This window comes from Dryobates pubescens, chromosome Z, assembly GCF_014839835.1.
Source record: "Dryobates pubescens isolate bDryPub1 chromosome Z, bDryPub1.pri, whole genome shotgun sequence".
In the NCBI taxonomy this organism is placed as follows: domain Eukaryota; kingdom Metazoa; phylum Chordata; class Aves; order Piciformes; family Picidae; genus Dryobates; species Dryobates pubescens.
The window spans coordinates 45768586-45786194 of record NC_071657.1 but is presented as its reverse complement, the minus strand read 5'-3'; the positions used below and the strand labels follow the sequence as shown (position 1 = coordinate 45786194).

At 43.4% G+C, this 17609-nt stretch overlaps 1 protein-coding gene across 1 annotated transcript in view; it reads right to left on the bottom strand.

Annotated features, from left to right (window-relative positions):
* PCSK5 (proprotein convertase subtilisin/kexin type 5) overlaps positions 1-17609 on the bottom strand; it is a 292051-nt gene that overhangs the window by 30202 nt on the left and 244240 nt on the right. Inside the window, exons 25-27 of the mRNA XM_054178077.1 lie at positions 11868-11910; positions 7255-7397; positions 5841-6041 (exon numbers count right to left, since the gene is read on the bottom strand). Of these exons, the coding sequence (XP_054034052.1) occupies positions 5841-6041; positions 7255-7397; positions 11868-11910 (387 nt within the window). The remainder of the gene's footprint in view (positions 1-5840; positions 6042-7254; positions 7398-11867; positions 11911-17609) is intronic.

Here is a 17609-nt window from a genome sequence, read left to right as displayed (position 1 = left end):
AAAGATCTTCTTGGAGCCCTTTCTTTTCCAGGGTGAACAACTCCCAACTCTCACCAGGGCAGGTGCTCCAGTCTCTTGATCATCTTTGTTGCTCTCCTCTGAACCCACTCCAACAGGTCCATGGCTTTCTTAGACTGGGGGTCTCAGAGATGAATGCTGTGACTCACCTCTCTTGAACTGCTGCTGGACATGCTTCTTTTTTTGTAGCTCAGGATGCCACTGGCTTTCCAGGCTGTGAGTGAGAGCTGCTCACTCATGTCCAGCTTTCAATCCACCAGTATCCCCAAGTCCTTGACAGTGCTGCACTCAATCCATTCATTTTCCAGCCTGTATTTGTTTTTGGGATTGCAATGACTGATGTGCAGGACCTTGCACTTGGCCTTGTTGAACTTCATGGGCTTTGCATAGGCTCACCTCACAAGCCAGTCAAGGTCCCTCTGGTGGCATCCCTTTCCTCCAGCGTGTTGACTGCACCACTCAGCTTGGTGTCATTGGCAGACCTACTGATGATGAACTCAATCCCGCTGCCCATATTACCAACAGAGATGTTAAACAACACCAGTCCAAATGCCAGCCTCTGAGAAATGCCAGATTGTTACTAGTGTCCATTACGCCATTAAGCTGTTGATTGCAACAATTTCAGCCAACTTTCCAGCCAACTCCTTATCCACTGAGTGGTCCATATGTCAAATTAATGTTTATCTTGTTTGAAGTAAATGATGTTGGAACAGGATACCCAGGGAAGTGGCGGGGTTGCCATCCCTGGAAGTGTTGAAGCAGCATGTATATGTGACACTTCAGGACATGGTTTAGTGGTCATAGTGGCTGGGTTACAGTTGAGCTTGATGACCTTAAAAGTCTTTTCAAGCCTTAGTGATTCTATGATTCTATGTTGTGTAAGACAGTATCAAAAGCTTTGCTCAATATGAGGTAGATGACATTAGTTGCTTCTTCAGTTCAGGCCACTGAGGCTCAGAAGGGCAATGAGGCTGGTGAGAGGTCTCGAGCACAGGTCCTACAGGGAGAGGCTGAGGGAGCCGGGGTTGTTTAGCCTGGAGAATAGGAGGCTCAGGGGAGACATTACTGCTCTCTACAACTACCTGAAGGGAGGTTGTAGACAGGTGGGGGTTGGTCTCTTCTCCCAGGCAACCAGCATCAGAACAAGAGGACACAGTCTCAAAGTGTGCCAGGGGAGGTTTAGACTTGAGGTGAGGAGAAAGTTCTTCATAGAAAGAGCTGTTGGCCATTGGAATGTCCTGCCTAGGGAGGTGGTGGAGTCACCATCCCTGACAGTGTTCAAGAGGGGATTGGATGTGGCACTTGAAGCCCATGGTTTAGTAGTCACGAGGTGTTGGGTGACAGGTTGGACTTGATGGTCTCTGACATCTTTTCCAACCTTATCGATTCTATGATTTATCTGAACCTTTAATAGTGAATAATTTTTTTCTCTAGATTTCTGATAATCTTCACTGATTTCTTTGTAATTGGCCCACCTTTTTCTTTAAACAGTGTCCAAGACTGAACATGTTATTCCAACTGATACTGTACAAGTATAAAGGGAACAAAAAGATTACATGACACTGACTTTTCTCCTCATTTACAGAGCTATTGTTGAAGCATATGGTATATATATAATAAAAAAGTGCTCCTTGCAATGTGGAATTAACATTTCATGTGCTGCATAGGTTTCACTTAGAAAGAGTGAATATTCATAGCGAATGAATTTTGTGGGCTGTGTGATAAATTCACCACTAGCACTGCCTCATTTGGTAACATAGCCTGTTCAATTGTACTTGATATAACTGATATAATCAGAATGACAAATATTCTACTGCACACTTTGGTGTAACACTTTCTTAACAAGAAAATTGCGACAATTCAGGGATGTATTTAAGATGCTTATGAAAGAAAAGAGTTTTCAAAAATTAATAGAAATAATTTCCTTCAACATCTCTAAAGTTTAAAAGCACTTTCATTCCAAATCCTTTGTTTAATATTTTTTGGAACATAGAATTTTTTTCCCATGATATAGATGAGGGGACTAAAAAAATAACTAATTATATTGTGAAGGTTGTGGAAATGACCAAAGTAGGACAAGAACTTGATAATCTAGCTCTGTATCCTGTACTGTCCCTTAGACTGTGGTACATGCCTACAATGAGGGAAGAGTGCTTTCTTTTAAACACACACAATTCACACAGAGGTACATATTTGATTCCCCCCCCCCCCCCCCCCCCCAATTTATGTTAATTTCTGTGCAGGGAATCACTAACCACAAAGCTGAGGTAAAACATAGCCCATAGAGCTTACATTAATTACATAAGGAATTCTCACTGCCTTAATTAATACCCTTAGTTGCAGGAAGCAATACCAGAAGGAACAGGTCAGCAGCTATAATCAACAAGTGGCCTAGAGGCTGGTGCTACCAAAAGAATTTTAGGTTTTTTGATCTTGGGGAACTTTCTATTGCACCAGGTCAGTTGGCAACAGATGGAGTACATCTGTCCCAGAGGAGGGGAAAGATCACAGCATATGAGAATGGCCTATCCCTTAAAGGGAAAAAGATTCTAGGAAGGGAGTTGGCAGGTCTCATTGATAGGGCTTTAAACTAGATTCGAAGCGGGAAGGGGCTGAAACCAGTCCCCCCAGGCAGGAGTCTGGGGGTGGTAAGCTGGAGCCAGGGGTGAAACCAGCAGCCCAGCTGAAGTGCGTGTGCCACTAATGCATGAAGTATGGGCAACAAACAAGAGGAGCTGGAAGCCTTGTTACAGCAGGAAAGTTATGATGTAGTTGCCATCACAGAAATGTGGTGGGATGACTTACATGACTGGAGCACTGTAATTGATGGCTACAGGCTCTTCAGGACAGACAGTCGAGGGAGAAAGCATGGAGGGGTAGCCCTGTACATCAAGGAGGCAATAGATGCCATGGAACGAGAGATCAAGGACGATCGGCTTGAGTGCTTGTGAGTGAAAATTAGAGGGAAGACCAAAAGGGCAGACATCCTGGTTGGAGTCTGTTATAGACCACTCAACCAGGATGAAGTAGTTGATTCTATGGGCAGATAGAAGCTGTCTCAGGATCGCCAGACCTTGTTCTTATGGGTGACTTCAACCTGCCTGATATCTTCTGGGAACTCAACACAGCAGAGAGGAGGCAGTCTAGAAGGTTCTTAGAGTGTGTGGAGGACAGCTTCTTATCACAGCTGCTGTGTGAGCCTACCAGGGGTAAGGCTTTATTTGACCTTATTTTTACCAATAGGGAAGGGCTGGTGTCGGAGATGTGGTGGTTGGAGGCTGTCTGGGGTCCAGCGACCACGAAATAATTTAATTTTCAATATGCAGTCAAGCTAAGAGGGGCAGCAACAAAACCTCCACTCCAGACTTCCAGAGGGCAGACTTCAGGTTCCTTGGGAAACAGCCCTTAAAAACAAAGGGGTCCAGGAGAGCTGAACCTACCTCAAGAAAGAATTCTTGAAAGTGCAAGAACAGGCTGTGCCAATGTGCCAGAAGATGAGCCGCCGTGGCAGATGGCCAGCCTGGATGGGCAATGAACTTCTAAAGGAACTAAGGGAAACAAAGAGGGTGTATCATCTTTGGAAGAAAGGTGAGACAACCCATAGAATGTTTAAGGATGTTGCTAGGTCTTGCAGGAAAAAACATTAGGGAGGCAAAAGCCCATTTAGAGCCTGGACTGGCCTCTGCTGTGAAGGACAACAAAAAATCCTTCTATAGATATATTAATAGTAAGAAGAAGGGCAAGGACAACCTCCACTCCTTAGTGGACACAGAGTGGAACATAATAACAAAGGATGAGGAAAAGGCAGAGGTACTTAACAGCTTCTTTGCCTCATTTTTTACTAGCAGGACAGAATGTCTTCCAGACAGCTGGCCTGCAGAGCTGGCAGAAGGAGCCAGGGAGCAACACAGTTTCCCTATGTTCCAGGAGCAGGTTATTGGAGCTCTCCTCAGACGCTTGGATCCCCACATGTCCATGGGACCAGATGGGATCCATTGTAGGGTGCTGAGAGAGCTGGCAGATGAGTTGGCCAAGCCACTCTCCATCATTTTTCAGCAGTCCTGGCTCACTGGAGAGATCCCAGAGGAATGGAGGCTGGCCAACGTGGTGCTTATCCACAAGCAGGGCCATCTGGATGAGCCAGGGAATTATAGGACTGTCAGCCTGACCTCAGTGCCAGGCAAGATTATGGAACAGGTCATCTTGAGTGCAATCACACAGCACTTCCAGGATGGCCAAGGGATCAGGCCCAGCCAGCATGGATTTAGGAAGGGCAGATCCTGCCTGACCAACCTGATCTCCTTCTAGGATCAGGTGACCCGCCTGGTGGATGTGGGGAGGCCTGCGGATGTAGTCTACCTGGACCTCAGCAAGGCCTTTGGCACCGTCCCCCACAGCAAACTCCTGGCCAAGCTACCAGCCCATGGCTTGGGCAGGAGCACTCTGTACTGGGTTAGGAACTGGCTGGGGGGCCCGAGCCCAGAGAGTGGTGGTGAATGGTGCCACATCCAGATGGCAGCCAGTCACTAGTGGTGTGCCCCAAGGATCAGTGCTGGGCCCCATGCTCTTTAACATCTTTATTGATGATCTGGATGAGGGCATTGAGTCCATCATCAGTAAATTTGCAGATGATACCAAGCTGGGGGCAGGTGTTGATCTGTTAGAGAGTTGGAGAGGTTTGCAGAGGGACCTTGACAAGCTGGACAGATGGGCAGAATCCAACGGCATGCGATTTAACACATCCAAGTGCCAGGCACTACACATTGGCCACAACAACCCCATGCAGTGCTACAGGCTGGGGTCAGAGTGGCTGGAGATCGGCAAGGCAGAAAGGGATGGTAGGCTGAACATGAGCCAGGAGTGTGCCCAGGCGGCCAAGAAGGCCAATGGCATCCTGGTCTGCATCAGGAACAGTGTGGCCAGCAGGACCAGGGAGGTTATTCTGCCCCTGTACACTGCAGTGGTTAGGCCACATCTTGAGTACTGTGTCCAGTTCTGGGCCCCTCAGTTTAGGAAAGATGCTGACTTGCTGGAACGTGTCCAGAGAAGGGCAATGAGGCTGGTGAGGGGCTTGGAACACAAGCCCTATGAGGAGAGGCTGAGGGAGCTGGGGTTGCTTAGCCTGGAGAAGAGGAGACTCAGGGGAGACCTTAATGCTGTCTACAGCTACCTGAAAGGAGATTGTAGGCAGGTGGGGGTTGGTCTCTTCTCTCAGGCAGCCAGCACCAGAACAAGAGGACACAGTCTCAGTCTGTGTCAGGGGAAGTTTAGGCTGGAGGTTAGGAAGAAATTCTTCATAGAAAGAGTGATTGCCCATTGGAATGTCCTGCCTAGGGAGGTGGTGGAGTCACCATTACTGGAGGTATTTATGAAGAGACTTGATAGGGTGCTTGGTTGCATCGTTTAGTTGATTAGGTGGTGTTGGACGATGGGTTGGACATGATGATCTTGAAGGTCTCTTCCAACCTGGTCTATTCTATTCTATTCTATTCTATTCTATTCTATTCTATTCTATTCTATTCTATTCTATTCTCTATCTTTAAACTTGTTAATATTTTTTATAATGTTATTTTCTACTTTTAAATTTTTTATCTATCCAGATAAGAGAACTCCCAGATAAAGAACACCTGTGTTGTATTAAAACGTTGTGCTATTTGCAAAAAGATGACTCTCTGTGAAACTAATGCTTTTGGTCAGTATATTTTTCAAATAACAATGAGTTTGAACTGCTGTTTCACTCATACAGAAATGAGTGGTGTTCTTCTAAACCTTGCAGTAATCTTCAGAGAAACAGAAAAGATAAGCAATCTGTTGCAACTTACCACTCCAGAACTTCCCACTGGGTAGAGAATTTCTTGGGTTTAGACACTGACCATGAGACAGTTGAAAACTGTTTTTGCACCCAGTACAGTTTTCGTAGCTGTACCCAACACAGGTTGCACAGCTCCGGTGGCAAGGCTCACATTCTCTAGAGATGTCATCAGCAAAGAAGCCAGCTTCACACTCACTCACACATGTGTCACCTACAATAGAAACAGATCCAAACATCACGATATCTGCTGACTCTTGTCAGTCCTGGCAAGGAGGTACCTACCTCATCTGTAGCATCACTCTGAATCCATCAAGAAATGGTGAAAGAAAAAAGCAGTATGTAAGAATACATGAAACTTTTTATAGCTATATAAACCCTAATTATTTAGTGTGAAACCTAAATTCAGCTGAGATGCTTATGTAACCTTCGCAGTCTTCAAACCAATCTTCACTGAACTTTGTCTCTAGGTAGCTTTTCTTCTATATCCTAAAGCCTGGGGCACAAAAAATCTTACAAAAGTTCAAATCTGGGCAAAATTTTTATGGTTGAGACCCAATTATTACACTAGTCCAGAATTCCCTAAGATTGTTAGATAGATGCAAATTTTTGAGGATTGTATGAATCCCTAGATTCTGGTGACTATAAAGCTAAATTCAGGAAAATCCAGTTCAGTTAAGGGTTGGCATACTGCCACAAAGCCTCTTGAATTTATTACACTGTTAATGCTTTGACCTTCTGCCAATTAAAAAAAAAAAAAAAGGAAAGAAAAGGTAGACCATCAGATTGCTTTGGGTTGTGACTCTATTATTTCACTTGAGTATGATGCTTTTGTACTCTACTACTGGGCACTTTCAGGAAGCAACACACCAGAAAACCATAACCTCAGGATTTCCTGTGATTCATATTTGGCACTATGTCTGAAACAGACCTGCCTTATTTATGGCTCCATAGTAAAGCTAAGAAATTCTTAGTCTTGTGTGAATCTGATGTGGAATTTAGTGGTTTTAACTGAGCTTGTTCCAGTGTGTTTAAAGCTCATTACTTTATGTGGACCTGAATATAAAAGTAAAACTAGACTTGAAAATACTCAGGAAACAGTTCCATGTCTCACTGTGAGCTAAAATCCCTTCCTTCCACAAAGTCTGAATCAAATACAGTATTTTTATGAAAGTGTCCAAATGCATTCTTAAAAAAAAGGAGGGGGGAAGAACATATAGTCAAATATATGGAACCAAACAGCACTGTTGGCTAACACATCACCGTAGGTTAATGCAAAGAATCCAATTCTGTAAAGTGCTAACTCTCCTCAGATTCTGCTGTCTGACATAGAAAAGACTTAGGAATTTATGATGTGTGTCCAGGCTCTCTGTCTAAAGAAGTCTAAACCACTTTTGTATATGTGCCATACCTGGTACTTTACTTACCTGACAGATAAAAGCCTTCCTTACATAACTCACACTTGTCCTTGTCACAGCTATCACAGTTGCTAGGACAATCTCTACACAGCAGAAGACCTTCATCTCTGAAGGTATTTTCTGGGCAGTATTTATAGCATTGCTGCTTATACCTGTAAGATAAAGCAGAAGATCATTAATAAGTTCTTTTGAGGTTGTTAAGTTTATTTTCTGCAGGTTTCTGGGTATGGTAAACCTCTGTTCTCAGCCTTATATGAAAATAAATTATTTCTCTACTATGGATTCAAAGTGTGTTTGTGCTCATGTTACTTAGCTGGCAAATGCTAACAAGTTATGTTTTCTAATCTCAGGTTTTTAATGTAGACAAAACCCCAACTATACACTTAATTAGGAAATAACTCTATTGTGGTTGTAACAAACTGAAACAGTGAGGCAGCAACATCAGACCAGCGAGCTTGGTGGCTGGTGGTTTTTTAGAGAGGATCAGGAGTTCCCAGTGACAGAGAAACCCAGAGAGAGGGGAGAGACCTGACACTAGTTGACATCTCTGGCTTGTGTGCTCAAGAGGGTGACATGGCATTGCTGGAGAAACTGCAGCAGATTTAAAAGCTGCGAAATCAGAAGCAGCACCCAGACTGCAAACAACAAGGCAGAAGCTGTCTTGCTGCAACACAGCAAGCAGCACATGCAGGGGTGGGCTGCAGAGTGCAGCTTTCTTGACAGTAGCCTGATAAAAACATCAACAGTGGTCAGGCAGGATGGTGGCTAAGAAAAAAATAATAAATTAAAATAAAATTATTAAAAATAAATGAACAAAAATAAACCAAACACCATCTCAGTCAAAGTACAATGGGCTCCATCCAGCAGAAGAAGGCCATGTTCCTGGTGCCATCAAAAATGGAGGTGGGAACCCAGACAGAGCTTGCACAGAAAGATGGTCACAGGCTGTGGGGAGTGCTACAGCCTCTCCCTGATAGCAGGGGCTAGGTGATCTGCTGGGTCAAGTGGCACAGCTGCAAGGCAAAGTTGAAAGGCTTCCAGACAAAGTGGAAAAAAATAATAGCATTAGAGAGGCTGAAATGGAGATGGACTGGTGGAGCCAGGCACTGCCCTGCCTGCAATGGAAATGGAAATGGAAACACCTGCCACATAGCATCCAGGAATGAGGGGCCCCTGTACCATCCTTGAAACAGGTACATTGTGAGACACTTGAAGAAAAAAAGAGTCACCTGCCCTTCTGCCATCAGGCTAGCAGTAACAGAAAAGAAGATAAGGGAAGGTTGAATCAGGTTCCTGACGGGGGTTGCAGGCATCGTCCTTCCCTTCCTACACCCCACCTTGGATACATTTACATAATAGGTATGAGGCTCTGGAGGTAGAGGGGAATGAAGATGGAGACAAGGATCCATCCAGTGAGTCACCCAGGGCTTTTCACTTACTCCCACATCTTAGGACTTCTTCAATGAGGAAGAAAAGGAGGGCAATTGTAGTAGGCAATTGTAGAGGGCAACAGAGTGGCCCATTGCAGACCAGACCCACAGTGAAGCCTGATGCCTATCTGGGGCGTGGGAGATGTAAAAAGAAGGGTCTCTGCTCTGGTACAGCCCCCTGGTTATTACCCTTTGTTAGTTATCCACCTTGGTAATGATGAGGTTGCAGAGAGAAGTCCAAAGGCAATTAAGAAGGAGTTTGAGGCATTGGGGTGACTAGTTGAAGGCTCAGGTGCACAGGTGGTGTTTTCATCAATCCCTCAAGTGGTAACAAGAAACATTGAAAGAGGGTGGAAAACACACCTGATTAACATGTGGCTCAGAGATTGGTGCCAACATTGGAATTTTGGGTTCTTTGATCATGGGGAAGTTTATATTGCACCTGGTCTGCTGGTGGCAGATGGACTACAGCTTTCTCAAAGGGGGAAAAGCATCCTTGCACCAGAGTTGGTGGGGCTTTTTGAAAGGGCTTGAAGGGAGAAGGGGGAAAAATCAGGCTCACTAGAGAAGAGCCTGACAGCTTTCAATCTGCCGTCCCACTTGAGGTGGATAATGGTGGTATAAGCTACAATGAAAACAGAGGGCTCACTAATAGTTTAGTAACCACAGGAATGACCAGGAAGGGACAGATAGCAAGAGTGAAAATTAATGGGTGAAATTCCTCTCTGAAATGCTTATATACCAACGCACAAAGCATGGGGAGGAGTTGGAGATCTGAGTCAGGTTGCATGACTATGATGCAACTGTAATCGCTGAAACATGGTGGGACAGATCCCATGACTGGAACAGTTTCATGGATGGCTATGTACTATTTAGAAAAGACAGACCAATAAGGTGAGGTGGTGGTGTTGCTCTCTATGAATGAGAGCAACTGAAATGTATTGAGTGCTCTCCTGGGGGGAAGGTAGTACAGGTTGAAAGCTTGTAGGTAAGAATTAAGGGACATGAAAAGGGGGGTGAAACTGTTGTGGGTGTGTACTACAGACCACCAAACCAAGAAGATGTTGATGAGACTTTCTACAGTCAGCTGGAGGTAGCCTCTAGAACACACTCCTCAGTACTCATGGGTGACTTCAATCACCTTGACATTTGCTGGCAAACCCACACAGCCAGGCACAGCCAGTCCAAAAGGCTCTTGCCATGTGTTGATGATAACTTCTTGATACAGGTAGTGGAGGAGCCAACAAGGAGAGGTGCACTACTGGACCTTGTATTAGCTAATAAAGAAAGACTGGTCAGGGACATTAAAGTTGGGAACAGCATTGGTGACAGCAATCATGACATGGTGGAGTTTAGTACTATACAAGGTAGAAGGGCAATAAGTAGGATTACAACCCTGGACTTCTGCAGGGCTAACTTAGTACTCTTCAAAGATCTACTTGCAGGAACCCCATGGGCTAAGACTCTGGAGTGTAAAGGAGCCCCATTGAGTAAAAAAACAAGTAGATCTGCTAGAAGATCTGCATGGATGAGCAAAGATCTTCTGAAGGAAATCTCATGGAAAAAAGATACTTACAGTTCATGGAAGAAGAGAATTGTCACTTGGAGAACTATAAAGAAGTTGTCAAGGCATGTAGGAAGGTAACAAGGAAGGTCAAAGCCCTCTTAGAACTAAAACTGGCAAAGAAACTAAAAGAGAATAAGAAGGCCTTCTTCAAATATATCAGTAGGAAAAGGAAAAATAGGGAAAGTGTGGACCCACTGCTGAATGAGGAGGCAGCCCTGAAAGCTGAGGAGGTGGAGAAGGAAGAGCTGCTGAATGCCTTCTTTGCTTCAGTCTTTACTCCTAAGACTGAACTTCCCTGTCAAGTCCAGACCCTGGATGAAGGAGAAGAAGACTGGAGGAGGGAGGACTCTCCACTAGTCAATGAAGACTGGGTTAGAGATCAGTTACACAAATTGAATATCCACAAGTCCATGGGCCCTGATGAGATGCACCCAAGAGTGTTGAGAGAGCTGGCTGATGTTGCTCTACCACTCTCCATCGTTTTTGCAAATATCCTGGCAGACAGGAGAGGTGCCTGAGGACTGGAGGAAAGCCAACGTCACTCCAGTCTTCAAAAAAGGCAAGAAAGAGGTTCCAGGAAACTACAGACCAGGGAGCCTCACCTCCTGGAAAAATGGTGGAGTGGTTCATTCTGGAGATCATCTCTAGGCACTTGGAAGAGAAGAAGGTTATCAGGAGCAGTCAACATGGATTCACTAAGAGGAAATCCTACTTCACTAATCTGATAGCATTCTGTGACATTGTAACTGAATGGGTAGATGCAGGGAGACCAGTGGATGTAGTCTACCTTGACCTTAGCAAGACTTTTGACACTGTCTCCCATAACATCCTTGAGAGTAAGCTCAGGAAGTGTGGGAGAGAAGAACAGACAGTGAGATGGATTAGGAACTGGTTACAAAATAGAGCGCAAAGAGTGGTGCTCAATGGTGCCAAGTCCAGCTGGAGAGCTGTAACTAGTGGAGTCCCCAGTGCTTTGTCCTGTCCTGTTCAACATCTTTACCAATGACATTGATGAGGGGACAGAGTAACAGAGTGTCTGCTCAGCAAGTTTGCTGATGATACCAAACTGGGAGGCTTGGCTGATATACCTGAATGCTGTGCAGCCATTTAGCAAGACCTGGTCAGACTGAAGAGCTGGGCAAAGAGGAACCTAATGAGGTTCAACAAGGATAAGTGTGGAGGAATCCTGCACCTGGGAAGAATAATAAACTGTACCAGTACAGGTTAGGAGGTGATCTGCTAGAGAGCAGCCCAGTGGAGAACTTGGGAGTGGTCAACAAGGTTTCCATGGGACAGTAATGTGTCCTTGTGGCCAAGAAGGCCAATAGTATCCTGGGGTGCATTAAGAAGATTGGAGGCACTGCTTAACTTTTAGACCCTTCTGCTCCATATTCCTCTCTTCACATACAAAAAGTTCACATCATTCCATAAGTTTTAAAAAGTCTTGACAGTGATCAGTTGGCTAGTTTTGCAGCATTTCCTAAGCATTTTTAAAGTGACTGCTTTGATATAGGTAATACATAAAAAGGACAGAATAACTTACACAGCATACATCTATACAGCAAAGTATGTATTTTTACTTTAGAAAAATGTAAAGGTCTGAAGAACTATACAGCTATACTTACATATAATAGTTCTGAATGCATGTTATACAGATTCCTGGGTCATCTGAAACAAAAATGTGAAATTATGTAAATAACATTCAGAGTTAACATGAGAATGTACACCATGTTCAGGTTAATATTTCTTACATTAAAACTACTGCAACCATAACTAGAACAGCAGTGTATCTGAATCTCTGTCAGCAACTCAAGAAGAATGCCGCAATCTCATTAGGTCCTGCAGAGAGGATACCAGAAAGGCCTAAGTCTAGCTAGAAATCAGTTTGGCCGCTGTTGTGAGATATGATATAAAAGGTCTTCACAAATACCTTAACAAAAAGAGAGCCAAGGAGAATCTCCACCCTTCATTGGAAGGAGTGTCGGGGAAGGGGATGGGCATGGGGACATTGCTACCAAGGGTGAGAAGAAAGGTAAGGTTGTCAGTCTTTAATAGTGAGACCAGTTTTCCACTGGTATTCAAGTCCCCTGAGCAAAAAGACAGGGACAGAGAGGGTAAACCCCCTCATAACACAGGAGGAAGTAGTGATCTTCTACTCTACCTGGACAACTCAGAAGTCTATTGGGCCAGACGGAATCCACCTCAGTGTGCTGAGAGAGCTGGTGGAGGAACTTGCCAAACTGCTCTCCATCATCTATCAGCAGCCTTGGTTAACAAGGGAAGTCCCAGATGATTGGAGGCTTGCTAGTGTGACACTGTGGCAGGTATGACTGCCCACCAACAAACGCAAGGTCCTGACAGAATCCACATAGGGGGCTGAGGCTTGCTAGGAGCCAATAAAGATCAGTTTGACAACCCCAGACATTAGCCATTGCCTCTGGGCTCAGAATTCCTTTCGATGTTTGGAGAACTTGGTCCTCTGACTAATTAAAAGAATTGACCATAGCACAACTCGCAGGGTATAAATGAAGTCCTGCTGTGGAGAGACAGGGTTCTCTCCACACAGAAGCATCCTGCCAGACAAATCTTCTCCTGTTAGAACAGGACCTTGTCTATGAAATACTTGCCTCTCTATGGTGAGTGCATATGCATATATTTTGAGTACTAGTGGGCAGATTTTCCCTCTCTGAGTGAGTACATGCACATTTTGGTTCATCTCTCTAATTAGTTGGTTCATCTCTTTAATTAGTTGTGCAACAGTATTTTCCCAACTGACATCCAACCCTGCACTGATATTGTGTCAGAAGAGCAGATTAATTGCAACAAATCCACAGTTTTCAGATGGCTGCTGCTGTTTGGTTTGTGGGTGCCTTTGTGACAGACACTCATCTACAAGAAGGGCTGGAAGGAGGATCCAGGGAACTACAGGTTTGCCATCCTGACCTCAGTACAGGGAAAGATTATGAAAAGAGTTCATCCTGAGTGCGCTCACATGACATTTGGAGGGCAACCAGGGGATCAGGCTCAGCCAGCATGGATTTGTGAAATACAGGTCCTGCTTGATGGACCTGATCTCCTTCCATGACCAGATGACCTGCTTGAGGCAAAGGCTATGGACATTATCTACTTGGAATTTAGTAAAGCCTTTAACACCACCTCCCACAGCTTTCTGCTACAGAAGTTGGAGGCTCATGGGTTACTGAAGTCATACTCTTTGGATTAAAAACTAATTGGACATCCGAGCCCAGATTATTTGTGCTGGAGTTAAGTACAGCTGGTGGCCAGTGACAAGCGGTGTTCATCAGGGATTAATTTTGGGGTTAGTGTTTTATACGTTTGTCAATGATTGAGTACACCCTTAGTAAATTTGCAGATGACACTGCACTGAGTGTTGATCTTGTGGAGGGTAGGAAGGCTCTGCAGAGAGAGCTGGACAGGCTGGGACAGTGGACAGGTTAATTATATGAGGTACCATGTTCTGCACTTGTGTCATGATAATCCCATGCAATGCTACAGGCTTGGAGAAGAGTGACTGGAAAGCTTTGCAGAAGAAAAGGTTCTGGGGGTGCTGCTGGACAACCAGTTAAACATGAGCCAGCGGTGTGCTCAGGTTGCCAAGAAGCCCAACAGCATCCTGGCCTGTATCAGGAACAGTGTGGCCAGAAGGACCAGGAATGTGACTATGTCTCTGTAGTCAGCACTGGTGAGGCCACACTCCTATACTATGTTCAGGTCCTGCATGACAAGATGGACATTGAGGTGCTAGTGCATGTCTAAAGAAGGGCAACATAGCTGGTGAAGGTTCTGGAGAACAGGTCTTCCAAGGAGTGTCTGGGGAAACTGGGATTGTTTAATCTGAAGAACAGGAGGCTGAGAGGAGAACCTATCACTCTTTACAGGAGGTTTTAGTGAGGTGAGTGTTGGTCTTTCTCCCTAGTATCAACCAACAGGACAAGAGGAAATGGCCTGACGTTGCACCAGGAAAGGTTTAGCTTGGATATTAGGAAAAAATTCTTTAAGAAGGAGTGGTCAGGCATTGCAACAAACTGCCCAGGGAAGTAGTGGAGTCACCATCCCTAGAACTTTTCAAAAGACGTGTACACTTGGCACTTCCAGACGTCGTTTAGTAGTAATGGTATGTTCAGTTGGTAGTTTGACTTGATGATCTTAGAGATCTTTTCCAACCTTAATGAGTCTATGAGTGTATGATCCTGTATTTTTAGTACATAAAGTCATCCACAGTCAGGTTGTGGCCTCTATTTTCATAGTGACTTGTGTCTTTTGAGTCACTAGAAGGTGCTGTTCTGCAAAGCAGAACCTCCCTGGGAGCTCAGGCTGGGCAAACAAACTCTTAAAAGAAAACTCAGAGTTATTAAAATCTATAGTTTAATCCTCTTTCTTTATTCATTGCAGAGATAAGTCAAAAAAGCACGTGGTGCCTATAAAAAGAAGCTCTCCAAAAAACATGTAAGTAATCGTTTTTGCAAACACTTTTGGAGGGATGAAGGGGAGGGAAAGGCTTTGGGGTAAACTTTCTCAACAAAAGATTAATTTCTGCATTTGAAAATTTTGTTCAAAGAACAGAAAAAGTATTACATGACCCCTTAAAATTGTTACAATGATGAATATGGCTTTATGCTCATATGAAATTAATATTTTCTATAACCTTCCGTTATCTTTTATTAGTTTTCTGGTTCTTTTACCCTACTCAAATATCCCAAAGGGAGCAGAATGAAAGGAAACAGAACAACCTGGGCAAAAGCATTTATAAACTATTCTATGGTGAAATGCCTATAAATTATTTTTGATATTAATAGTACCCATAAGAGAAAAATTTCACTGAGTCTTTTTGAACTGTGTCTACAATAAATCACAGTTTACACATGCACACTTATTAGGCAGTATGCACTTGGTTTTGCAAGTAGTTCTAGCAATTTATTTATGAGGTGTAAAGTTTTAGCCAGAAATGTTGCAGATCTGTGAAAATATTCTTTTTACATTTAGAGCACAATCAGAAACAGCCATCACCTGGTATTTGCGTTCTTTGCTTTAGATTTTATGTTGAGGTGGGGAACACTCTTAAAATATGGAAATGTTTGCTGTGAAGTATTCTTTCACTTGTAGAAAAAGGGTATGTGGCTTGTCCAGGGCTTCTTTTTGAATGATTTGTGAAATATTAATATTGTTTCTGAACAAGGACACCTCCTGCTATTTTTTTCCCCCTGATTAATTTGTTGGGATTTTTTATTGTAAAGTGTTTATTGAACATTGTTATGATCAAGGTTGACCTGATGATAAATAAATATATTTTTACTTTTTGAATATTATTATGGTGTTGGCACTTGTAGTCCTTGTTTGGTTGGTGGAAAGAACAAAATATGCATTAAAGAGATACTGTTAAAATTGCTGGTCTTGCTTGTGTGCTTAGCAACGTTTGGGGGGTGAGAAAATGAGATGTGCAGCGATTCCTGCAATAGTGAATTTGTTATTTAATGCACACTGTGTTTCCAAAATCTTGGAAATTAATTTTGAGAATAAGCTAAGTCTAAGGAATTATACAGCTATGTGTATGTAGCTCCTTCAAAATCAGCCATAGTCTGTTCTTAGACTAGCAGTGCAAAACTTCCTGTAACCACTGAAACCCTCACTGTCGATAAATTATCACAGTTTCTGTGGCACACAGTGGATTTGCTGTCATAGAATGCATTGGGTTGGAAGGGATATTTAAAGGCCATTTAATCAGCCCAATTAGATCAGGTTGCTCTGAGCCCCATCAAACCTGACCTTGAATGTCTCCAGGGTTGGGGTCTCCACCACCTCCCTGGGTAACCAATTACAGTGTCTCACCACCTTCATAGCAAAGATTTTCTTCCTAATGTCCTATCTAAATCTACCTTTCTCTAGTTTAAAATCAATGCCCATTGTTCTATTGCTACATGCCCTTGTGAACAGTCCCTACCAATCTTTCTTAAAAGCCTCCTTCAGGTACTGGAAGGCCACTATGTGGTCTCAGAGCCATCTCTTCCCCAGACTGAACAACCCCAACTCTTCTCAATGTGTCTTCATATGACCAAAGACTTCCTGCGATGAAAACTGTCAATATTTTCTTTATATTTCACTGTTCTCACTGACATCGATTTCCACTATCTTAAGTCTATAACACTTTTTTTATTAAAGAGAGAAACAAAAGTGATCCTAATAGTGTTGGAAACAAGATTCAAGCAATTTTAAGACACAGAATGATAGAATCATTAAGGTTGGAAAAGACTTTTAAGATCATCAAGTCCAACCGTAACCCAACTACATGATTACCAAACCATATCCTGAAGCACTACATCTACATGTGCTTATTGAAGACCACCAGGCATGGTGACTCCACCACCTCCTTTGGCAGTCTGTTACAATGCCTCACCACTCTTTCAGTAGATATTTTTTTCCTAAGATTCAATCTAAACTTAACCTGGTACACCTTAAACCCATTTCCTCTCATCCTGTCCCAAAAGAGAGACCACAACCAGCCTCCCTACCAGCTCCTTTCAGGTAGTTGTAGAGAGCAATAAAATCTCCCCTTAACTTTGTCCTCTTCAGACTAACCAACACCAGTATAACATGCCCTCCAGACCTCTTACCAGTCTCATTGCTTTTCTCTGGACACACTTCAGGACCTCAATGTCTTTCAAACACTGTGGTGCACACAGTCGAACACAGTACTCAAGCTGTGGCCTCACCAGGGCCGAGCACAGGGTCACGAATCATAAGGCATCAGAAACAAGAAAATCCTTTGTGACTCTCTGGGTTTATTGCAATTTTCTTAGATAAGTAAAGATCATCCAGAGTTCATAGAAAAAGTTATTTGGTTTCTTTCCCTGTATGTAATAAACTGATACTCCTGTTTCCTCCTCCACCCTCCACCCTTCTCAAGTACAATACATTTGGAATGCAGCTATGTTTTAATACAGGAAAGGTACATGCAAAGATTAAATATTAGCCAAAGGCCAGACATTCATGTGTTCTGTTGGAACTCTCTGTTTTTAAATGAATTTTTTCCACTCTGGGAGGAAAGTATGTGCATTAGTGTTACAAGAACAGTATTGTTGTGCTGCAAGTGTATTTTTGTGGGTTTTTTTGTTGGTTTTGTTTTGTGGGCATTTTCTGCGATCTTGCTCTATAGGCTTAATGAAATATGTAGTACATAAGTTCATCCATATGAAAAATGAGTGCTAGAGTATTTTCAAAATCCTTTCCACTGTTTCACTATGCATGAATTTTCATGGTATTTAAGCAGATCCTGATTCTGGAAACTCTGCATATTTCCTTTTGAGCACCACTTACTCAAAGTACCCCATCTAATTTGACCCAGATCTTTC